Raw genomic sequence first — 24,466 nt, 5'->3', positions numbered from 1 at the left:
AAAAGGTCTCAAATTAAAAACAAAAAGCAAGTTTTTTCATCTGAAAGTAAGAGGCAACATTAAAACTTAAAGAGAACTAATAAAAATATGCAAATATAGAAGTTCGTTACGTAAGTTAATGCGTAAGCTATGTATTCGAATACATAGCTATCTATGTATTACGTATTAAATCTAATACGTAAGCTATGGTTCTAATCAAGTTGGTTTTAAGAGAGGTTTGGGATGTGACCATGCCCATGCATCTTTCAGAAAAGTTATTGAAGAAGCGAGAATCTCTGGTCAACCGCTATACGCCCTCTTGATTGATATCAAAGGGGCCTTTGATAACATTTCTCATGCATCCGCTCTGCTCACTTTAATCCATGCTAGATTGCCCCTAGCTGTCATACGAGTCCTTCGCTCTTGGTATTCTGGTTTAAAGATCCGTATCTGTCCGAGTTCGTCTTCATATCAGTCCAAATTAATTCAAGTGGGTAGAGGAATTAGACAAGGAGGAATTATTTCTCCTTATATATTCAATTCTTGTTTAGCTACTGCCCTTAATTCTCTTTCCTGCTCGTTTGTTTCATTATCTCGAAATCTGTCTTACATTGCATATGCTGATGACATTATCCTTCTAAGCCAGTCCAAGTCTAGTCTGGTTTCCAATTTTAATATTTTAATTAATTGTTTAAAAGGTTTGGGCCTTTCTATCAGTTTTGAAAAATGTCAATTTTGTAGTAAATTGTTTAGAGAATAATGTCAGGGCGACTCTCGATTGCGGCAATGGTGTTATTTTTCAGTCGTCGCCAATAGTCACTTATTTGGGATTACCTTATGCTGCTTCGAAAAGAGATTTCAAACCAGTCCTGGTTCAGCATGTTCAGATGAAACTACGCAAGGCATTTGGTCTTTTAATTCGTTTTCGGGGTCTTTACCGTCAGGGCGTCCTTGGTCGTATGTATAGCGTTGTTGCTCTGCCTCACGTATTGTTCCCGTCCCTCCTCTTCCAAAATTTCAGACCTTCTGATCTTTCGCCCATTAAAGTTTCTTATTTTAAATTCTGTAAATTTTTACTTGATTTCCCCCTTTCTTTTAGTAACACTGAGATTTTTTTAAAGCTTAATGTGAAGGATCCCGTAGTCTGTATAAAGAAAAAATATAAAACATTTGAAGATAGGGCGAAAATTAACCTTTTAGGCCACAATTTATTTCCGTTTTTTAGTAACAGTTCTGGATCTTCATTATTTATAGGCTAATCTATTTAGCAAGTGTTTTTGTATTTTTTTTTTTTTTTTTTAAGTGTTGGATCATTATTTGATAGGTTTTGATTATAAGTGTTATCATTTGTATTTTCTTTATGTTATATTGTAGCGTAATCCTCATTTTTTGAGGGAAATAAAGAAAATAAATAAATAACAAAAACGTTCGTCAATAAAATCAAAGTTCTTGTGGCCTTTTAAGTAGCTAAGAAAATTGGAGGGTAACTAGGCCCTCTCCCCGCCTGTTTTTCTCAAAACCATCCGATCAAAACTTTGAAAGCTCCATTTAGCCAAAAAAGTAAAATTAATGTGCAAATTTCGTTTTAGTTATTCATGTACAGTGAGCCAAATTCAAAACCTGCTTTAATTAACGTTCAGAAAATAAATAAAAAAATGGTTTTTTTAACTGAAAGTAAGGAGCGACATTAAAATTTTAAATGAACAGAAATTATTCCGCTTATAAAAGGGACTGCCACCTCTTCAACGCCTCGCTCTTCGCGCTAAAGTTCGACTCTTTCTCACAACTCTGATTTTTAAAATGATAAAAAACTTCAGCCTAAACAGCGGGGCATTGAGAAGTGGACAGTACCTTTCCTACACAAAATAATTTCTGTTCGTTTTAAGAATTAATGTCACTCCTTACTTTCAGTTATAAGAACTTTCTGATTTTATTTAATAACGTGTTAAGTATGGATAGTTTAAGACTGCCAAAGGTATTTAAGATGCTCTTGTCTTCCTTTTTTCGAAAAATGACTTCGTATCCCTAATATTTTCAACTACAAAAGAGGTTTTTTTTTACTTTTAAATGAATTTGATTTCAGTTTAAGGAAATATAACAATTTTCTATAAGTGGAACATTTCAATGTAAAGTAAATTTTTTTATTAAAATTTGAAAAGTCTCAACAGACTTAAATAATTGGCAAGTCCCGCCAACCATTTGCACATTAATTTTCTTTGGCTTGAGTTGCATAAGCTATCCCCAAATAAGCTTTTCCCCGATTTGGAGATCAAACTGACGACCAACAAGGAATTATGGATCAATGGGGACTAAACGAGCTTAAGAGAAATCTCAGAATAAGAATTTTGAAATTTTCTAAAAAAGTTTTCTTCTTTTTTAACAACCTCTAAAAGTCCTAGAATCATAAAAATAATTCACACCATCAGCTTCAGTCTATCAGAGGAACCAACTTAGATGTTTCAAGCTCCTATCTGCAAAAGTACGGAATTTTTATCTTCTATCTGAAAGAAGGGTATTGGTTGCGTGTTTATTTGTCGTTTTTTTATTCCAAATGACCCTTTCAAATGCGTATTAATATGGTGAACAGCTCCTTGCTAACGAGGAAAGAGAAAAAAATTACAACAAGGCAATAGCTCTGAGGTTGACCATTAGCCGAAAACTGTACGAACTGATTTTGATCTTAATGCGTATTTTTTTTTTAAAGGTTAAAATTCTCATTTGAGATTTTTCTTAAGCTTGTTTAGTTGTTAGTATTGAAATATTCCACTTATATACAGTTATTACATTTCCTGAAACTGAAATCAAATTCATTTAAAGGTAAAGAAAACCTTTCTTGCAGTGAAAAAAATTAGAGATACGTAGTTATATTTCGAAAAAGGAAGACACGAGATTTGTAAATACATCTGATAGCCTCAAACTTTCCGTACTTAAAAAACTATTAAATAAAAAAATTGGAGAAAAAAGAGCGGGGAAGAGGGTCTAGTTGCCCTCAATTTTTTTTAAGTTACTTAAAAGGCCACTAAAAATCTCATTTTATTTACGAAAATTTTATTAGGCATAAATATACGTAACTTACAAATTAACTTCGTAACAAACTTCTATAAGAATGGGAATCCCAGGAAAACTTAGCAAATAATAAATTCAGTCATCGATCCAAAAAAATTGAAAAATATACATCTTATAAAGGAACTAGTTAGTGAAAAAAAAATCAATAAAATCACTGGAAGAAATTTCAAGTCTTCTTGGTTAATTTTTTGTAAATAAGGGACAAAAATAAAAGATAAACTGTCGAATGCAAAATAAAACAGAAAACTAATGACAAAGATATCACCTCCAAAACTGAAGTAACAAGAGACAATGGCGAAAATGCGAAAATTTTCCTTCTATTACATGTGATGAAGTAAAAAATGCATTTGTGAAATTAAAGGGACAAGGTCAACGGGCCTAGATGGACTTTCTTTGCCACTAATAAGAAAAATAAAACCAGTAATCATTGAGCCTCTTACGGTCCTTATAAACAGAAGCCTTGATGAAGGTATTTTCCCTACTAAATTACAAGAATCCAAATTAATCCCACTTTTTAAAGGAGGAGACCCAACGGTAATTGGTAACTATCGACAAATCAGGTTACTTCCAATTTTTTCAAAAATATATGAAAAGCTTGCTGTAAAAAGACTGTATGAATACTTCGAATATAATAGAATTCTATCCGATAAACAATATGGATTTTGGAAAATCAGATCCACTGAACTTGCACTTACGGATCTTATAATGACTATAAAAGCAGCGCAAGATGATGGTTTACATTCCCTGGTGACTTCTCTGGATATAGCAAAAGCTTTTGATTGCGTTGATTTTGAAATCCTTCTTGAAACCTTAGAAAGATATGGGATAAAGTTGATGGTTCTTGAATGGATTCGGTCATATTTAACAAATAGACGTTGTAAAATACTTGCTAATTATATCTTATCAGATTCATTCCATGTAACTTGTGGGATGCCCCAGGGATCAGTTCTTGGACCATTAATCTTTTTAATTTATATGAATGAACTTTCGGCTGATATCCCCTTTGCATCTATAATAAGTTTTGCCCTTTTTTTTTTCCCTTCTTCTTCTTTTCTTTTCTTACCTTATATTTCTATTCTTGATGAATGAATGAATACTGTCACCCGTTACGGGCAGTGCTCTCTTAGAGTGTAGTTAGTTTACACTGTTTGATTTGTTTTCTATTAAGCTGAACTGAAAAATGAACTGAACTATATTCGTATATTTTTTTATTACATATGTGAGGGGGTCGGCACCCTCGTGAATAACAATCTCCTTACCGTATAGTTCAAATTTTTTCCCGATTCATTAAGAATACCCCTTGAATAACAAAAGGTGTTTAAATAAAATACATACCTCTTTTAAATTACTAAAAATACTTTAGCATAAAGAGCGAGACATATTGAAGGAGAAAAAACCCCTCATATACATAATAATTATAGTTTTTTTCAAGTTTTAATGTTAATTCTTACTTTCAGTTTAAAAAACTTTTTGTTTAATTAATTTCTCATTGTTTTTTTTTAAAATACGCTGGAAAATCCAACAGCACCTTCATGGATATTCTCTTCCCCTCTCTCACATCACCCCCTCCCCAATACCCCTCACCACCACCAAAAAATCCCCCTGAAAACATCAGTATGCTTCCCAATAGCCGATACCATATGTAAACAATGGGTAAAGTTCATAACTTGCAGCCCATCCTCCGGGAATTGTCAGGGATTAAGATGTCCTCAAATACATAGTTATTAGATTTTTCAACTTAACAGAACAAAATGGCTATCTAAGAATTTAGATCCGGTTACTTTGGGAAAAATGAGCGTGGGAGGGGCCTAGTTACCCTCAATTTTTTGGTCGCTTAAAAAGGGCCACGGAACTTTAGATTTTCGTTTGATTGGGCCCTTTTGCGACATTTTAGGACGACAGGTTAACAAGATGATCCCTGAAAAAATAAATGAATAAACACTCATCTATGGTCTTTCATCTGGCAAAAAAACAAATTCCAATTAGGAGGTTGAAAACGCTACAGTTCGGTTTTCTGATACGCTGAATCTGATGGGGGATTTTCAATGTAATTGTAAGAAATCTAAGGGTTGTTTCCCCTTTTATCAAAAATAGAGCAAAATTTCTCTGGCTCTTAACTTTTTAAGGGTAAAACTAAACTTAAAAAAACTAATATATTTAAAACCAGGATAAAAACCAATTCTTTTGATACATCTATTTTTATGAAAATTCCGCTCCTTATAGTTTTGGTTACTATTGAGCCAAGTCACTCCTTACTTACAGTTTGTTACTACGAGCTGTGCAAACATATTAAAATTTTGGTGGAATATATTTTATTGGACCACAAATAGATCTTTGCAAGGCATATGATGATTCTGTTTTGACTCATTTGGTTACACACATTATAGAAACAGTCGTACCTCTAATCTTTTAGTATTCATATAAAACCCAATATAATTTACGTTCATGGCTTGAAGAACTAACCAAAGAAATATAATCGAAGAGGGTTCTTTAAAAGGGGGATTAGCGAGTAGTGCTTCTTGTTAATAATTGTAAGAAAGAAAGATAATACAATGAAATATGGCGATTTTAGATTTCCAAATTCGATAGATTTGAATTAGATTCGATGGAGTTCCAAAAGATGTCATGAAATTGCTCCAAGTAGAACCAACTTTGGACTTATTACAAGGTTCATAATTATACCTAGTTTTTTATTGAGGGCTGGATATTCGCAAATACCTTAAGATCATGGAACCAACCACAATGTAACAGTAAAACTGGATAATGGTAGAACGTTTTCTTTTGAAAGTCTGCCTTTTTGGTTATCGTTTAGTACTAACTGTTTCATTAGACTCATGAATCTAGCCCTATAAGACAAAGATGTATAAGAAAAATGTCATTTTACAGAATTAAAAAGATAACAGACACTTTGAGCTGCTTAGACAATCTATTAACAAGGACCGTAGAAAACTATTTAGCATGGCTTAAATACATACTAGAAAAATTGAGAGAAGGGTTGGAGCTGAAACCCTAAGAACTTCAAGTAGTTGTTCCCAAATTAGTTTTTATGGTCGTATTCTAAATCAAGTGGATATTTTACTGAACCTAGTTTAATTATTACCAATTGAGCAGTTAAAACTACAAGATATTAAAAGAGCTCTATGTCCATTTTCCAATTATTAAGTAGCTTCAGACGATATGAAAAGAAAATGAGTCACAATTAACAAGCCTTTAAAGATCAAAAATCATCATTTGATACTCTAAACAGATCAAGTGAACTCGAGTGCCCATCAAATGCAGTTAAGGCTCAAGGAAAAACACAAGAAAGATTTAATAAGGGCCTGATTCTCAAATTGCGAGTCCTTCCACATGAATTTTTGTCTCGAAGCAGTCAAATCATCGGTAAGCATAGAGACCCATTTGTTTAATAAGAATCCTGATAAGCAGGAAACAATCGTTCAATTTGCTAGTTGAACGATTGTTCCACTGTAGAAAAAATTCAACAGTGGAGCAAGGACGTTTGGTAGTTGTAGTGCAAATGTATCATTTTTGTAAATTATGGCCCATACAAAAAGCTTACCCTAAGAGTGAGTCATGAATTTCTAATTTTTTTGCACACCTTGTATGAAATGTTAGCAAGATTGATACTTTAGGTATTGCACCTCAAAATTCTGACTAACATTTCTCTTTTTAAAAGACTGTAGTAGCATACTAGAAGATTTTCTATCAAGAAACCCGGAAGAACAGGAAATATAAATTCTTTTTGCAATAAGACACTGGCAGGGACACATTTCAAGCAAAAATAAAGCTTTAAAGCCGGATGGCGAGGATTTCTGTCAAGCTATGGAAGCCTTTTCAACCAGTGGAACTGGTTGAAACCCTACCCTAGTATTATGAGCACTATGCAAGAAACAAACATAAAACATGTTTGTATGTAATTTTGAGGAAGATATAAACGTACTTTTCAGATGCTACCACTTCCTGCAAGCCTACAGACGAAATGAACCACGACTTAAAACCTTCATGCCAAAAAATCTATCAGCAAGAAGTATTATACGCGTCACTTATGTTAAATCGATGTCATAAAAAATTAGCTTAACAATAGGTAGTATTAAGATTAAAATTTGTTTCAAAAACATGTACAAAAAATGTCAAATAATTGTTCAAAGCTGCGAAAACAGTTCAAAATATAAATTAAACGTATAAATTAAGTATATATACCATAGACTTCATATTTAGAGACTATCAAATAAAAAATGTTTTTTCAACTAAAAGTAATGAGCCACATTAAAAATGAAAACGAATAAAGACTATTACGTATATTACGGGGTTTGCCCGCTTGTCAATACCTCGCTTTTTACGCTAAAGTTCTATTATTGTTCCAATCCTTTTAGAATGAACCCGAAATCAAAAAGGCCGCTTAATTAGAATAAATAGCTATTTTGAAAGTTCTAATAAAACTTTAGCATCAAGAACGAGGTAATATAAAGAAAGAAAAGGATCAAAAATGTTTTTTTTAAAACGCAATTGAAATACTGAAAAAAAATCACACAAAGTGAATTTGAGAGAAGAGCTATCTCTCATTTTCAGCACGAACAAAATAATACAATCGAGGAAAATGTCGAAGAAACAAACCAAAAAGACAAACGCGTAGAGTCGGTAAAACCAATGAAAAAACAGCCAAAAATTAAAAGATAAATAAAATTCAATAAAAGACAAAATTTATAAGAATTAAGATCAAACACTTAACAACCATAAAATGAGTCATTTGCAAATATTCGTGATTTGCACAAAATACAAAGAATTCCTGAAATGCCATAGACAGATACTAACGAACAATTCGTTAATATCAGTCAGTGGTTCGCTAGTTCACTAGTATCCACCGATGGCAACTTCAGAATTTCTTCAGATTTTGTGCGAATCGTGGAGACTGCAGAGTTAATCACTTTATGGATATTCAGTGTTTGATTTTAATTCTTATACTTTAAGTTTTTAAATTGAACTTAATCTATCTTTTAATTTTTTGTTTTTTTTTCATTGGTTTTGTTGAGTTTCTGCGTTTTTGCTTTTTCTTCAGGATTTTCCTTGATTATATTATTTTCTTTCGCTGAAGAAGAAAGATGTTCTCTCAAAATATTTGCTTCGTTTGGTTCTTCTGTACATTGGATGATTTTGAGATAAAGGGTCGTAAGAGGGGAAACACTTGCTCTCTATTTTTTTTGTTACTTAAGAAGGGCACCAGAACTTTTAATTTTATTCATGAATGTTTTATTTGTAATAAACGTACGTAGCTTACAAATTAACTTTATATTGAGAACTTCTATAATAGTTCTATATACGTATTATTTATATAGCTCTATATAGCTATAACGTTTATGAGGGGGTTTTGTCCCTCGTTAATACCCGGCTCCTTACCCTAAAGTTCGAATTTCGCTCAATTGTTTAAGAATGACCCCAGAATCACAAAGATCGTTTAATTAGAATAGATTGCTCTTATGAAACTATTAAAAATACTTTAGCATAAAGAGAGAGGAATTGAGGAGGGGTAAACCCCCTCATATACGTAATTATTATTGTTCGTATCAAGTGTTATTGCTGCTCTTTACTTTCAGTTAAAAGAATCTTGTATTCTTATTTAAATTCTCATTGATTTTTTTCAATCACACTGAAAAATTCTGCAGCCCCTTCATGAAAATTCTCTTCCTCCGTGATAAATTCCTCCATTGAAAGATACTCTCTTGTAACATCCTCCCTTAGATTACCCCACCACCAGAAAAAATACATCCTGGAAAAGTCAGTATGCTTACCAATAAACAATAGCATATGTAACAATGGCCAAAGTTGATAACTTGCAGCCCTTCTCTAGGGATTTGGGGGATTAAGTCGTCCGCGAAAACATAGTTATTAGATTTTTGGCTATACTGAACAAAATTACTATCAAAATTTTTGGATCCGCTGACATTGGGGGAAAAATGAGTGTGGGGGGCGTTCTTGTTACCTTCTATTTTCGGTTCAATCGGTTCAAATATGAAAATCAAAGAATGCAGATATTTCGACAAGGACCTTTGGCAAATCGTCGTCTGTGCTTAGAAAGCAAAGGTTAGTGGACAATGTAAGAAAAGAAAACACAGTCACATTTTTTTTTTTTCTTGTACAACGAAACTCGAAAACGAAATTCGAGTGTAGTTCCTTGTAAATAGACACTCAAGTGTCTTTTCTCTTCTTGTAGAGTTCACTTCATAAGGTTAGATGTTTTCCATTTTCTTTTTTTGTTGAGAAGTGAGGACGGCTTGGCAGATTCCCTCGCCGATTTATTTTCTTGTTTTCGTTTTTGTGCAAGAATCATATTTTGAAATATAGATTTTATCTGTTTTGGAGGGGGAAGTCAATTTTGTAATAACATCAGAAAAGGTCTATACTTATATATTTATCGAATGCTTGATTTGTCCACATGTTAGGCTTAAATGTTGCAGTTTGCTTCCGTCTGAAGGTCTAAGATCAAATTAATCCATCTAATTTGTTCCAAAATTAACCACCGTTATCCCACCGTGATTGATATGAAGAGCAGCAAAATGTGGAAAAGGGGATGGGGACAGGGCTTGGTGTTATGATACTTAATAGATAAGTTGTTATGGCGGGGGTTTATCAATATTAGCTGGAGCAATTGCATCAGGGAGCTACTCTTTGCCTATTTCTAAAGAATTTTTAATTTACTTCGTTAGAAAATAGTAATCCAACTTCACACATAAGAGATCTTTGGGTAAGAAAAGCCATACTAAAAACAAATAGCAGACAACAACCTTTGAAAAACAGAGTATATGAATCCCTGTATTATTTCAGGAGACACTACAAACCCTATAGACTAAGCTCCAAGACTATTATAATGAAGTCAAAAATATCAGAGAAAAATTGATTTAATCGACTTTTGAAGTCTAAACTCGGGCATAGGTTTTCACGGCCAAAGCACTTGCATGCTTGTAGATTGGGAGAAAGGCCATATCAAAAAGGAGAAAATGGATGTATCAGCTTTTTACATCAAAACAGTCACAAAATGTTTTTTTATGAAAGGCAAATTTACGGAAAATATAAGCAGTAAAATTTTATTCATAGCAAAAATTATTTTGAAGAAAAATAGAAGTATGTTTTATTTTTAACACGCTGACAAATGGCTACACACTTTTTTGTCGATCAGGCTGGATCTCACATGCCAATCATCTGCCAGGCATTCAAAGGTAAATTACACGTACCATTCATAAAATTTATTTAATAAACATTAACTTTATTGAATTTTGCCCCAAAATAAATTTGATTACTTATTTTGATTGTTTTAATGTTATCTCCATATGGAAGTCCATAACAGTGATGTGTTCTCATTTGATATCCTTTTCTCCCATAGCCTTAGACTTATTTTTGGGCAAAATTTATCAAATAATTAACTAAAACATGGATGGGACACATCACTACATAACTACCAATTTAAAAGTACTTACTTTTATCCTGACATCATACCTTCAGAACAACTAATTACCATCTACGTTGAATGAATCCTCTTCGATTTACTTATCTGGTAGGTTAAAAGAGGATAAGACATTTGCCAAAGATTTGTTATCATTTTTGTCAAATGGCTGCTCAAAATGTGGAAAAACGAAAAATAAAGGATTCTATATGACACCCTACTTTTCAATTATTTATCTAAGTGTAAAAATCTCGTCGTAAAATTGTCTCCAATTCTTAAAATAATCCTAATATACTTTTGAAACTTTATCTATAGAGTCTTAGGTATCTCTTGAATTACTATAGTTGTTGAGATTTTCTTTTCACCTTTCTGGTAAGAAAGGGTTTAATCGATTATTCCTTAAGATGACTAGGTTCTTCCTTTCTTAAAAAAATGATTTTCATAGCATTGATTATTTTTGTCTGGCTATTCAGCCACCTTATTTCGAACACTTATTTACTGAACCATCAGCACATAAGGCGTTATTATTAAAACAAATTGTTACAGCGTCTTTAACTTCTTTTTACAAAATATATCTTCTTAATTTCAAAATTATTGAACGTTTAATCACTTTTTTTCTATTATTTCTCTCATTTAATCACGGCTTAAAAAGCTCTTTAAATGTTCAGTCCATCTATTTTTGCAAAATATATCTTCCAAATTTCAAAATTGTTCATCATTTATCCATTTTTTTCTGTTGTTTGTCTAATTTTATCACGGCTTAAAAAATTCTTTTGAGAAGTTAGTGGCCCAGGGTGCCTTAATCAAGTATATTTTTCTAAGGAATAAATGACCAGATAGAATCGTATAATTAGTACTTTCCTAACCTAAGCACGTCTCAGAAAATTATCTGTTCATTATGACTTCTAGTTTCTGTAATTCTAGTTATTATCCCTTACAAAACATATGGATTCCCTAGCAATTCATATTATATTTCCTCAAAATGGGAGATACGCTTCTGAAACTTTTTAGAAAACTATTTGAAACTATTTGAGCCTGATACTTAAATTGTGAATGCGATAGTCGTCTTTTAACTATATAACTTTAAATGTTGTAAATTACATATAAATTCATGTTTTCATTTGAAATCACGGAAATTTATGTTGCGTCAAGAAGATTTCTTCGTCCAAGTAGTGTCAGTAAGGGATTAGTAACTTTTTGTTCAATCTAGATAAAGTGCAAGAGCCAGCTCAGAACCAAAACATAGAAATAATAATAAAAATAAAATAAAAAAACCTTTAGGACGATTTCAATGTAGACTTTCAGCAGGCCTTGGTCATTTTGGTCCCCATATTTTTCTGATATTTTGTTGATGCCGTCTCGTTAATAAGCGTCTATGCCCTGCAAAATCTTTCTCAAGTTTATTACCCTTTTTTCATTGTACATTAATGCCCCCAAATATTATACCTCAATTAGAAGATCGTCAAAAATAATTAAAATACTTAGGAAAGCTTAAACAGTCCAGTAAAACTCATAACTAAGAAACTGCAGGAAAATTAACTATTAGTCACAATTAAGTTCACTGATATTTTGTTTATTTCTTCAACGTCCACTCACAGCACCAGTTCCTTCCTTGGTTTTTGTCAGACAAGCTTGTGACGAGTATTTCTATAATAATATAATAAAATATAAGACATGATTTCCACTTTGTAAATAGGAACGACGACATAAGGCTACTAAAACTTTGTAGGTTTTATAAGGATTTCATTTACAAGTTTATCATTTTTTCTGTTTTCACAACTATGAATGACTAAAGATAGCTGCCTTAATTTTGAGATATAGATAAGCTTGGACATAGGAAATGGCTCCTATTAAGAATATTTTTGTAAAAAAGGCTTAACGTAATAACCTGTCATAGGTTCCCAATAAAAACAGAACGATTTGATTTTTAACAAGAATATGAATCTCAGTCAGTTTGCAAAATTAAAAAATTTACCTCATCAAAACTTCTGTAATTGCAGTTCCTGACACTTTATAAGATTTGACAAAAACAATTTGCTTCACTTTCATATCAGTTTTTTCTTGGGTTTATTTAGATTCCTAGGAATGAAGTCGGAAAAGAGGCAAAGCGTTAACAATTAACAAAAATGTAATTGCTATGAAACTAATTTTTATCAGCTATCATTAAAAACCTGTTATCATTAAAAAACTTGGGCTCTATAGCCATTTTCAAGCGCTTTCGATAGCTTTAATGGGAAATTTAATTGCTACAAACTATTTATAGTACACTTTGCACATGAACACAGAGTAATTCTTTTATTTATTTTTTTACGAAGCATACAGCTAACAAAATAAAAGCAGAAAGCATATTTCTTTAAATGATTACCTTATTATAGATCCTTCGAAAAAATCTCTAAAAGGAAACATTGGCACAACAAGTTAAAGATAAAATTTTTGGTACATTGTAAGAGCTAATATTGCAATCTTGGACCACAACCAGATTTCTGATCCTTGTATATGACCCTAAAGGAGATTAGCGCCAAATTTTTCTCTAGGTGTCAGTTTCAAGTTAGATTTAAGTTTCAAGTTTTCTAAGTAGTGGAAAATAATGCGGTAAAGTCTTTTCTCATGAGTAACTAAAAAAAAAATATTTTCTAAAAACTTACTCTAGTTGGCGATCGTTTAACTTTCGCAGGAGTCAAGTAATACATATTTCTCTGCAATTTTGTTTATTTGCACTAAAACTTGATAAATCTGGCAAATACAACCTAGTCAAAGTAGATGACTCAACTCACTTGTTTTTCAACTTTCTTTTTGAATCTTTAAAATCAAACATAAAGCTAAAAAAAAATATTCAACAAAATATTACTAAAATAAAAAAAATCTATGGAAATAAAACCACTATTAATTGCATTAGTAATTCAAAAATGATCCTTTTTCAAGGCTAAAAAAGTAAAATGGGTTGAATAAGATAATAAAAAAGGAAGTTTAATTCTTTAACTTTGAAATAATGTCATAAAACAGAAACAGAAGCTAAAACATTCAACACACTGGCATCAAATTAGAAAGAGGCCGAGTTTTACGCATTAAAAATATTCTCTCCCGGTCATATATTGAAGAAGCAGACGTAAAACTTATATAGGGCATCATTGAACAGAAAAATGAAAGTTCTATGGCTTTTTTAAGAAAAGCACTTTAAGAATAGCATCTCCCAACCATTTTCAACAACTCTTTTAGCTCCCAAAATATTTCTCTGCTTTATTAATTACCAATCCACCATCGCGTGAAAAAAATTCTCTTACTATTTAAATGATTCATTAATTAAGCTTCAAGGGATGACAGGCCCCCTGCAGCCAAAAGAATAAAAGTTAATTTGATTACCTGGATACACAATTTATTTTCAATTTAAAATGAGTTTGCTCCCTAGCATTTAGCCCCAAAGTACTTTGCCCCCTAACTTATTACCTTGAGTCCTTCCATATATGTTGCAGACGAATCAATTTCAAAATTTTTGTCCATTGAGGTTCTGATTTTTCGTTCCACTCTACTATTGATGGTTTATATCTTCCATGGGAGTCTATAGCATAAGAAACTGTTTTGTTTTTTTTTCAGTCTCACAAAAGAAACTTACTTTTTTCTCGATCGTTTCTCGACGCATAATTCAAATACTAATTATTCCAGTGTCCCTGTTACTTTCAATGACATTGCATTAAAGTCTTAGATCCTTCCCTAAGGCCCTTTAAAAGCCTTTTTAGTAATCTAAGGGACATTTTACTCTACAATAGAGCATTAGTCCTGCTCAAAAAAAGAGTGAAATGGCTTCCATCGATCACTTTATTTTGCTGATCAAAATGGCTATATCAAAATTTTAATCTGCGGACTATGGGAAAAAATGAGCGTGGGAGGGAGCCTAGTTGCCCTCCGGTTTCTTTGGTCACACAAAATCGGCACAAGGACTTAATGAGCCGTCTCAATACAGTCTACGACCATTGGGACGATACGATCACTCATGAGTAAAAAAAAATAAAAAAAAATTTAAACACTTTTCCGTGATCTTTCTTTTGGCAAAAACTACAAAATTACCCATTTTTGTAGATAGCTTCTTAAAACCTCTACAGTAAGGTTCTCTGATGCTTTGAACCTGATTGTATGATTTTCATTAAGATTCTATGATTTCTAGAGGGTGTTTCCCCCTTTTTTGGAAAATAAGGCAAACTTCCACAGGTTTATAACTTTTGATGGGTAAGTTTAACCTTGATGAAACTTATATGTTTAAAATCAGCATAAAATCTCATTCTTTTGATGTATATATTGGAATCAAAATTCGTATTTTTAGAGTTGCGGTTACTATTGAACTGGGTTGCTTCTTACCACAAACTGTTTGATTGGCTCAAAACTCTTAGGAATCAGTCACTTGGCGAAAAGGATCAAATTACCTGTTTTGCAAGGTGCAAGGTGCCTTGAAACGTATAAGTATATTTTGCTACAGATTTTCTTTTATCGGGCTCTTACTGGCTTTTTCCATGCTAGATTTATGCTTACATGCATCTTCCGGTAAATGATTAGATTATATGTTCAGCTCCTTCTTCAATTGTTGCTATAATATCTAGAACATAGATTAAGGATACAGACTACCACGTAGTGCCAAGCTTTGTGGACTGCCTAGGGGTGCTCATCAAAATTTGTTCTTAGGAAAAAACTATTTTATGCAAAATAAGAAAAACAGCTCGTTAACCGGGGGAATAAGCCACAAAGCATTTGAGACAAAGAGGTTTTGTTACTAACAGATGCAAAATTTGTGAACATATGAACTAATAATTAAACACATCGTAACAGGGTGCTAGTTAAGTAGCAATAACTATAATAGCAACTTTGATATAACAAGTTTTCCTCGTAAGGTAATAGTTTCATTTCAATAAATCTGAGTGTTCCGAACATTCTTTGCCGAAGCTCTTCACTGGACCAAAGAACAAAAGATCCCTAGTCGGATGGCTGGTTAGCAGAAGCAAAAAAAATAGTTACAGCATAACCTAGAAGGCTTTCAACTTGCAAGAACTGTATAAAATCCTCAAAAAAGGAAGAAAGTGTGACTCACCTGTAATTGCTTGAACAACAAATTGCAAATATCATATTGAAAATGAATTTTCTTACGTAGAAGACTTAATCTGCAATATAACCACAAAGTTTGATTATTGGAGGCAAAATAATCCAGAGCTTTATGAAACATTTCTTGATCTTCAGTTTGATTCCTTCTGTTGATCAAGTAATCAAAAAGAGCCATGATAGTTCGCAAATAATGTTAGCAGACTTTCTTGAAATATTTTATCTTCACATTTTAAAATAAGACGTAAATATTCATCCTTCCAGTGCAAAAATAATATTTGTCGAAAACGTACAATAAACCAACTACTGTCGATGACCAGCCAAAGACTAACGTGGGTTGGCCGCATAAAAAAAAGATCTTAAACCATGTTCATAAAAGATAAAAAATCAATTTAACATATGGTAAGAAAAATTAGAAAAATTTTTCAGTTAAAAAAAAATTCCAAGTTAAAAAATCCTGTATGGTAGTTCATGATAGGTAGTTCCCCATATGATTGAGAATTGAAGCATTCTGGACTTGAACCGTAGGTATTTCATTTTCTAGTGTACACAGTGGTGTTTTTTAGATAAAATATTTTTGTGTTGGCTAAGCATTGTATCTTGATTTCATACTTGTTTGCCTTGAAAAGAAAATACATCTTAAGTTTACACCATCCTAAATGTAAGCAAAATTTCAACAAATGTAAATTGGTCACCTAGTGATTACTTTACTTTGCAGTTTGAGATGAAGCAGTCAAGATGTCTTTTAGGGAAGCTAGAGGTCCATCTTTTCTGTCACATGTGTCTCTATCATCAAACTTAATCTTCATCTTCAACATTTAGAGAAGCGAGGATATCCTCCTTTGTCAGAAGTCTTCTGATTCTTCTTGGCATCACTCTACTAAATCAGTTGCTTTCTAGAACCCTATATTGCAGATATAAGAGACATTTTGCATTTCTAGAAATAAAAGAAAATTAGAATTACCCGAAAATACAATAAAAAAAGTTCTAGTAAAGAACAAAATCTTTTCCTCTTGAACATAAATTTATTAATGCGAAAGCAATCGTTCTCTTAAAATCTTGTTAAAGTTAAACTTGATTTCTCTTCTAAACCAAAAAAACTAAAAAAACTGCTGATTTGTTTTTTTTTGATCCTATGGCCATGTATTTAAGAATTTGTAAGGGACGTCCTCATATCCATTTCTGAGGTTTGAAATAATATTTTCGAACGATCCACGAGATAACAGCCTCTGAATTTAACCCAGTCTTACGAAATGGAGAAAATGATTAGCATTGTCGTCTGTAAGACCTGACTTTGCCTACTAGGGTTAGAATCCATTCGAATAAGAATCCTTCGCAGGTGCTAGATGGTCAATAAATAAAACCTGGTATTAAAACATATAAACGATAGAATGATATTATAGTTCACGAAGTTAGGACTGGAAGTATTGTCCGAAACTATTGTTAGACAAAAAAAACTATAATAAGTAACTTTTGTCCCCGGCTCTGTCAAAAGTCACATTTTAATAATTTAAGCATCTTAAAAAGATTTTAATAATTTGCTGTCTTTTCAAATTGCAGTCTTTTCAAAGATATTTATGGTAAAGTAACTTTAATTTCTAAGACCAATTTCTAATAAGGTTCAAACGTTTGGTTTTTCATTTTTAAGGTTTTTGAATTGTTAGAATTTAATCCCTTGTTAGAATATATACAAATATTTTTTCACTTACCAGCCGCCTAGCCCTAGTACTCACTACGTAGCACGCCTCTTTATATAGATTAAATAAAAAACAAGTTTTTAACTGCAAGAAAGGAGCGACAATAAAACATAAAACGAGCAGAAATTTTTCTGTATATGAAAGGGTTGTCGCCTCCTCAACGCCCCACTCTTTACGCTAAAGTTTGACTCTTTGTCACAACTACAATTTTTAAATCAATAAAAAAACTTTAGCGTAACGAGCGAGGCGTTGAGGAGGGGACAACGCCTTTCACATGCACAATAATTTCTGTTCTTTTTAAGTTTTAATGTCGCTCCTTACTTGCAGCTAAAAAAACTTGATTTTTATTAAATTTCTGAACGTTTTAAGTTACAAAGTTTGTAAATTGCAGCCCTTCCCCCCGGGACTGTGAGGGATTCAGTCGTTCCCAAAGGCATAGTTATTAAGTTTTCGACTAAGGTGAACAGAATGGCTATCTCAAAATTTTAATCCGGTAAATTCAGGGAAAAAATGTGCTTGGGAGTGGGCCTAGGTGCCCTCCAATATTTTGAGCAACGGTCTTTCAAATTATGCAAGTCATTTACAATCTATGTAGATGACTCCAATGTCCTATAAGCTATTGAAAGGTTTGGCAATTGGATATAAATATAAAATAAACACTGAGACTAGGAATAAACTTTGAGAGGCAACAATTAAAGACTTACACTTTATTGAGAAAATAAATCACGAGACATTTAATTAAACTAAATGATTACCTCACAATGTTAAGATTGATAGAAAGCTATAGCTTTCTTCGTCCAATTTTATTTTTCGAAAAGTTTTTGCCACTACACCTGATGAAAAATTTTTTCTCATCTTGGCAATAATTAATGTACGAAAACAACAAGTTATGAGTTTTGTCACTTTGGCAATTGAGAAATTAAAAGGTAAGGGAAATAATATCCAACTGCTGGTCCCTCATACAATCATGAATCAACGACATGTTGCTACGGGTACACGTACCTAAACCAATTCATCATTCATATATGGTCAAATTCTTTAGAAAATTCCTGTAATATTTGTCAAAATTGCCAGTTCCTTTGGATCATGGACAAATTCTCAACATAAATTTGAAACGTTTGTTTGTAATTTCATCTCTTGTATGTAAGGTAAATGGAATTCCACTCTATACTTTAACCTTTGATAGATCCTACAGGACCTTATATGAATTAACAATGCAATCCCGAGATTGGGATTCACAGTTTTCTGAAAATGGTATAACCAAATAAATGTTTGCAAAAACCAATGGTATCGTTGTATTGGAATTGTTTTGGTACACAGACAAATATGACTTTTGACAGAAGGGGTACAAAAAAGTTTAGACCTTTACTTTGCCAAACCATTGTAGTAAAGTGTAGAAATAACTTCACTAAATCGATTTCAAACCTATTGGGAAATTGCTTCTGATGGTAGTATTCTATTAGACTTGGTACCACGAACGTAAATCAAATAATCACTGTAATCGATTTGGATCCCTACATGTCTAGATACAAATCCTATTATATACCCTCTGATTTCCTCTAGCATGCTCAAAGTGTTAACGATACCCTTGTCATTGTTAATAGTATCCCATCAATTGTAAAGTCAATACATTGGTTAAGCATCTTTCAAACAGCGAAGAATGTTGAATTTTTCGACCCTCTTTTCCTACCGTATGCTTTCTTACCGAAACTTTCATGAGCAAAGTAGAAAATCTATAATTCAAAATTTGAAGTGAGTTCAAAATTTATCAGCCAAAGACTTTGGTTTTCATGCACAATCATATTCCATTTTTGATGTCTTGGAAACACTTAAATTGAATTTCTTAGCTTTTATGGTGGCAATCTTTGGTTGAACGACTGTCTAGTTGAAAATACTGTTTTCTACCTGTACAGTATAAATTTCAGTGCCCTAAGAGCGAAATGCCTTAGAAATATTTTTGAGTGTCTTTATTAATTAGAGTTGTATGCACAAGACTCTTTGTCCCTTAGATTTCTCTGTCCACGTATAGGTAAACATTGTTAAGTATAAGTGGCGATAGCTCGACAGGATTCAACTTGTATTCGTCTTGGCATGCAAAGTCAGGGTCAAATTTTTTACCATATAATGTAATTAAATTTGTATTATATCTAATTGTAAAGTCAATGATACTGATTTGATTTATATTATAGAATTTACGTGCGTCAGTTTGCTTATTTGAAGAAATGTCGTACTCAAAATTTTCATATGAAGAATCACTTTCTGTAACAGCCAAAAAAAACAGTAAGTTTACAACCATATTAGCCACTATCTTCACAGCGATGTCGTAAGACAAGACCCCTTTTATTATTCCTCCTATTGAAGTTTAGACCAGGTTCTTCTTCCCAAAACAATATAAATTGACGACAATACCAGTCTCTTAGAAATGAACTGTAATCACGTTAGGGTTATTTCAATCATGCCACGGTAAATATTTTCCCATTGTGCACAATTATCATAGTGACAATAGAAACACAGGAAACCTCTTGCATAAGAGTCATAAATCTCTTCAAGACAGGAATTACAGTCTTTAATTTGCACGGCCTGTCTTCTATGCAATTTACATGGATTTTATAATCAAATATTTTCATTATAGTTATCACCGATGGTACAAATCTCACAGAGTGATCAGCTGCTTAATGTATACAAACACAATGGACATGTTTAGAACATTTTTTCAATGTTGACAGTCTCACTTAGAAGAAGAAAATGACTTGCGATAAAAAAAAATGAATGTTCTTTTCTATAACTTGTCACTTATATTGATCGCTTATTGGGTTACTAGTAAAATAGGAGGAGTAACTGAAACTCTAGGTAATCTTTAACCAGATACGCAGTATAATTTTTTTTTCGAATAATATATCAATAAATTGACTAAATGTCTTGGTGCCAAGACAAATAAGTCTCAGACAGTTTTGGCACCTTGACAAGATATTTTGTATGATGTTGCAGGGGTATATTTGTCTTCCTTTTAACTTTCTCTGAATTTTAATAGTAGGAGGATGGTAATAGAATCTATCAACGGGTAATGTATTACCATCAGCAAGAAGTTGGTCTTTACCATCATTTAAAAAGCTTATGTTTGTGTTCTCGTTCAGTACTAACTTCTCTGGAATTGCTACTCTCGCATGTCCAGTTCTATATCACTTGAATTTTTTCAGTACTCCAAAGAAATTTAACTTCTTCCTGTCATGACAATGCACGCACACATTGCATATAAGTTCGCCATTCAATATTTATAGTTCAAATATTTCTCCTGGTCAGCACTCAATGCTACTCCAGTGTTATCACGATTACATGTTTTCTTGGATCATTACATCTTCACTAAAAAAAAAGAAGTAGATGTTTATCCTTACGATTCAGAAATAATACAAAAGAAATCATAAGATCCAAGATGTTGCGCAAGATTATGTCATCCACAACTCCAATCACGTAAAAGACGCCTGTGTCACATAAGAAACATTTATTATGACCTAACAGACAACTGCATATCTTAGAAAACATTCCCTACTACGTAACCTGAATATGCGTCTTGAGGACATCGCTTTTTATATTAAATCATTAAAGAAACAAAGGAGTAGTGGCTATGGGTCTGCTCAAAGTCTTGATGCTGTCACTACTGGCATGATGACATGACAAAAGAAAAAGTCAGACACACAAAAAAACAAGGACTGGTACAGAAACATGCAAACAGACACTCAGTCACACAGGCATAGTAGGAGGGAAACCGAAACACACACAAAAGCACAAAGTCAGGCAAACAAACACAAAAACACAAGTACTGAGACATGTAAACAGACATTTAGTGATATAAAAACCAAAAAACAAAAACGAGAAACAGCGAGAAACACGAAAACAGAAGGCTGGATACACAAAAGCACAAATACACATACAAAGACATTCAAACAGGCATTTAGTCACACAGGGAAGGCTATAAAAAGACAAAAACACGCAAATACCAGCAAAGTAAGACACACTTTGTTGTGTCTTACTTCCAGACATGGAAACAGACCCTCAGCTACACAGGCGTGGTGTGAGAGAGACAAGAAGCACACAAAAAAAAACTAAAGTTAGACACACAAACACCGAAGACGGGCAAAGAGACATGTAAACAAAATCTCAGTCCCACATGGACGGTGGGAGAGAGATGAAAATCACACGCAAAACAGAAATTAAGACACACAAAGACAGGCATAGAGACATGAAAACAGACGCTCAGTCAGAACAGACACAGGGGGAAAAGAAAAAAGAAACACAAAAATACAAAGTAAGACACACAAAATCACAAAGACAGGCACGGAGATATGCAAACATACGAAAAGTCATACAGGCACTTAGGGAGAGACGAAAAAACACATGAAAACAAAAAGTAAGATATACCAGCAAACGAAAAAAGGCACATAGAAATGCTAACTGACGCTTGGTCGCAACAGCAAAGTGGGAGAGTGACCAAAACCACACAAGAGCAGAAAATTAGACACAAAAACACACAAAGAAAGGCTCAAAAACATGCAAAAGAACACTTAGGCAAACCAGTAGAGTAAAGACACTAAGTCAAACAGGAACGTTGGGAGAGTGACAAAAAAACACACACAAAAACTTGAAGTAAGACATTCAAAAACACAAACATGGAAACAGAGACAATTAAACAGACACTCATGAACACCGCGACAGTAGAAGAGAGGCAAAAAATTCACACAAAACGAAATGTCGGACACGCAAAGACAGGCATGGAGACGTAAAAACATAAGTTAAGTCACAAAGGCACGGAAGGAAGGATAAAAAAAACACAAAGAAAAACACAAATTTAAACACACAAAGACAGGCACAGAGACAGTTAAAGAGACACTGAGTCACACGGGAATGATGAGAGAGAGACAAAAATACATGCACAAAAACACTAATTCACAGACACAAACAAAAGGTCAGACACATAAAAACAGGCACAGAGACATGCAAACAGACCCTGATTCATACAGAAACGGTGGAAGATAGACAAATAACACACAAAAAAAGTCAGATAAACAAAGACACAAAGATAGGAAAAGAGACACACGTACAGACAATTTAGCACACACAAAAAGACCACATAAAATCACAATATCAGACACAAAAAACACAAGTACAAGAACAGAGATGTGCAGCCGACCTTCAGAGACACGGGAACGTTGGTAGAGAGATAAAAAACACACAAACAAAAAACAAAGTGACGCTCAGTCACACAGACACGGTGGAAAAGAGACAAAACAACCCACACAAAGTAAGACGCAAAAATATGCAAAAACAGCCACAGAAACATGCCAACAGATGGTCTGTCACAAAGGCACAGGGAGGGAGAGTCAAAAATTACACATAAAAACACAAAGTCAGACACAAAAACACACAAGGACAGGCACAGAGACATGCAAACTGACGTGTCACACAGGAACTATGGAAGAGAAACAAAAAACAGACAAAAACACAAAGTCAGACACACAAACACCCAAATACAGGCACAGAGACATTTAAGTAGACGCTCAGTCAAACACACACGGTGAGAGAGAGACAAAAAACACGCACAAAAACATAGTCAGACACAAAAACACAAAATGACAAGCAATGAGACATGTAAACAGACACTCGTTCAAACAAGCATAGTGGAAGGGAGACAAAAAAACACACAGATAGACACAGACAGACAGAGAGACAGACAAACAGACGCTCAGACACACATGCAAGGAGAGAGAGATATTGACCAAAACATAGAAAAACACAAGGAAAGACACAGGCACAAGCAAAAAGGGGCACAGACGGACAGGTGCAGAGAGAGAGAAAGAGAGAGAGAGAGAGAAAGAGAGAGAGAGAGAGAGAGAGAGAGAGAGAGAGAGAGAGAGAGATATGAAGAGTGCTGGTTTGAGGTCCTAGCTACTCCCAATGTCAATTCTGAAGTTCAAATTTTTCAAAGGAAGTTATCTGATAATTATGGAAAATATTTTCCTGAAGAAAATTCAAAAGTGTTTAAATGATATAACCTACATTAAGGAATCTCTAAAAGCCAAGATGCGTAAAATGATAAAAAACGTATTCGAAGAGCAGAAAAATACTATGAAATATATCTTTAATTATATTCCCAAGAAGTGGTATGATTGAGTTAAAAAACTTTCCAGCAAGCAAATTAATAATATTGATTTCCAGCTTAATGAGCCTGGTATTAAAACTGCCAATGACCTCAACAAACACCTCGCCAAGATTGTCCAGGCATCACCTCCATTTTACCCAGAGACTTTTGAGTCTATTCACCATACGGATTCAGAAGAAGGGCGCTGAGGAGGGTTTCAATGGGTTTTGACCAATTACGCTCATCTGAAATTTTTTCAAAATTATATGAAAGCTTGTTTGTTTGTGTGTCTGACTTTTTGGTTTAGTGTTTATTTTTTGTGTCTCTCACAATGTGCTTGTGTGACTGAGTGTCTGTGTCCATGTCTCTGTGCCTGTCTTTGAGTCTGGCTTCATGTTTTTTTCTTTCTCTCACCGTGTCAGTGTGACAGAATGTCTGTTATCATGTCACTGTGCTGGTAATGACATGTCTAACCTGTCTTTGTTTATTTCATTTTGTGATTTTGTATGTTTTTTTTTGTCTCTCTTCCAATGAGCCTCTGTGACTTAGCTTCTTTATCATATCCCTGTTCCTGTCTTTGTTTGTCTGATTTTGTGTTTGTGCGTGTGTTTTTTTGTCTCTCTCACGCCTTGGCTGTTTGTATGAGCGTCTGTTTGTCTGTCTCTCTGTGTTTGTCTGTGTGTGTTTATTTTGGTCTCTCTCAAACTATGCTTGTTTAACTGAGTGTCTGTTTACGTGTCTCTTTGCTTGTCTTTGTGTGTTTATGTGTCTGAACTTATGTTTTTGTGTGCCCTTTGTGTCCCTCTACCATCGTGCCTATTTGACCAACCGTCGATTTACATGTCTCTATGCCTGTCTTAGTATGGTTGTGTGTCTGAATTTCTATTTTTGTGGTAATTTTTTGTCTCTCTCCAAAATACCTTTGTGACTGAGCGTGTCTCTCTGCCTGTCTTTGTGTCTTCTTGTGTCTAACTTTGTGTTTTTTTGTAAATGTTTCTCTCTCTCTCTCACCGTTCCTTTGTGACTGAGCGTCACTTTGCTTGTCTCATTGGCTGTCTTTGTTTGTTTGACTTT

General features: G+C 33.5%; 1 protein-coding gene across 2 annotated transcripts in view; it reads right to left on the bottom strand.

Annotated features, from left to right (window-relative positions):
• The window catches only part of LOC136027840 (galactosylceramide sulfotransferase-like), a 66,494-nt gene extending 53,884 nt beyond the window's left edge, over window positions 1-12,610 (bottom strand). The window contains exon 1 of one of the 2 annotated variants that reach the window (XM_065705256.1): window positions 12,456-12,610. In XM_065705256.1, the coding sequence (XP_065561328.1) occupies window positions 12,456-12,529 (74 nt within the window). In that variant the 5' untranslated portion in view covers window positions 12,530-12,610. The remainder of the gene's footprint in view (window positions 1-12,455) is intronic. The other variant, XM_065705257.1, reaches the window with a different exon arrangement.
• Between the last annotated feature and the right edge of the window lie 11,856 nt (window positions 12,611-24,466).

The sequence above is a fragment of the Artemia franciscana genome, chromosome 6 (genome assembly GCF_032884065.1).
Source record: "Artemia franciscana chromosome 6, ASM3288406v1, whole genome shotgun sequence".
NCBI classification, from domain to species: domain Eukaryota; kingdom Metazoa; phylum Arthropoda; class Branchiopoda; order Anostraca; family Artemiidae; genus Artemia; species Artemia franciscana.
This window is presented reverse-complemented; position numbering and strand designations above follow the sequence as displayed.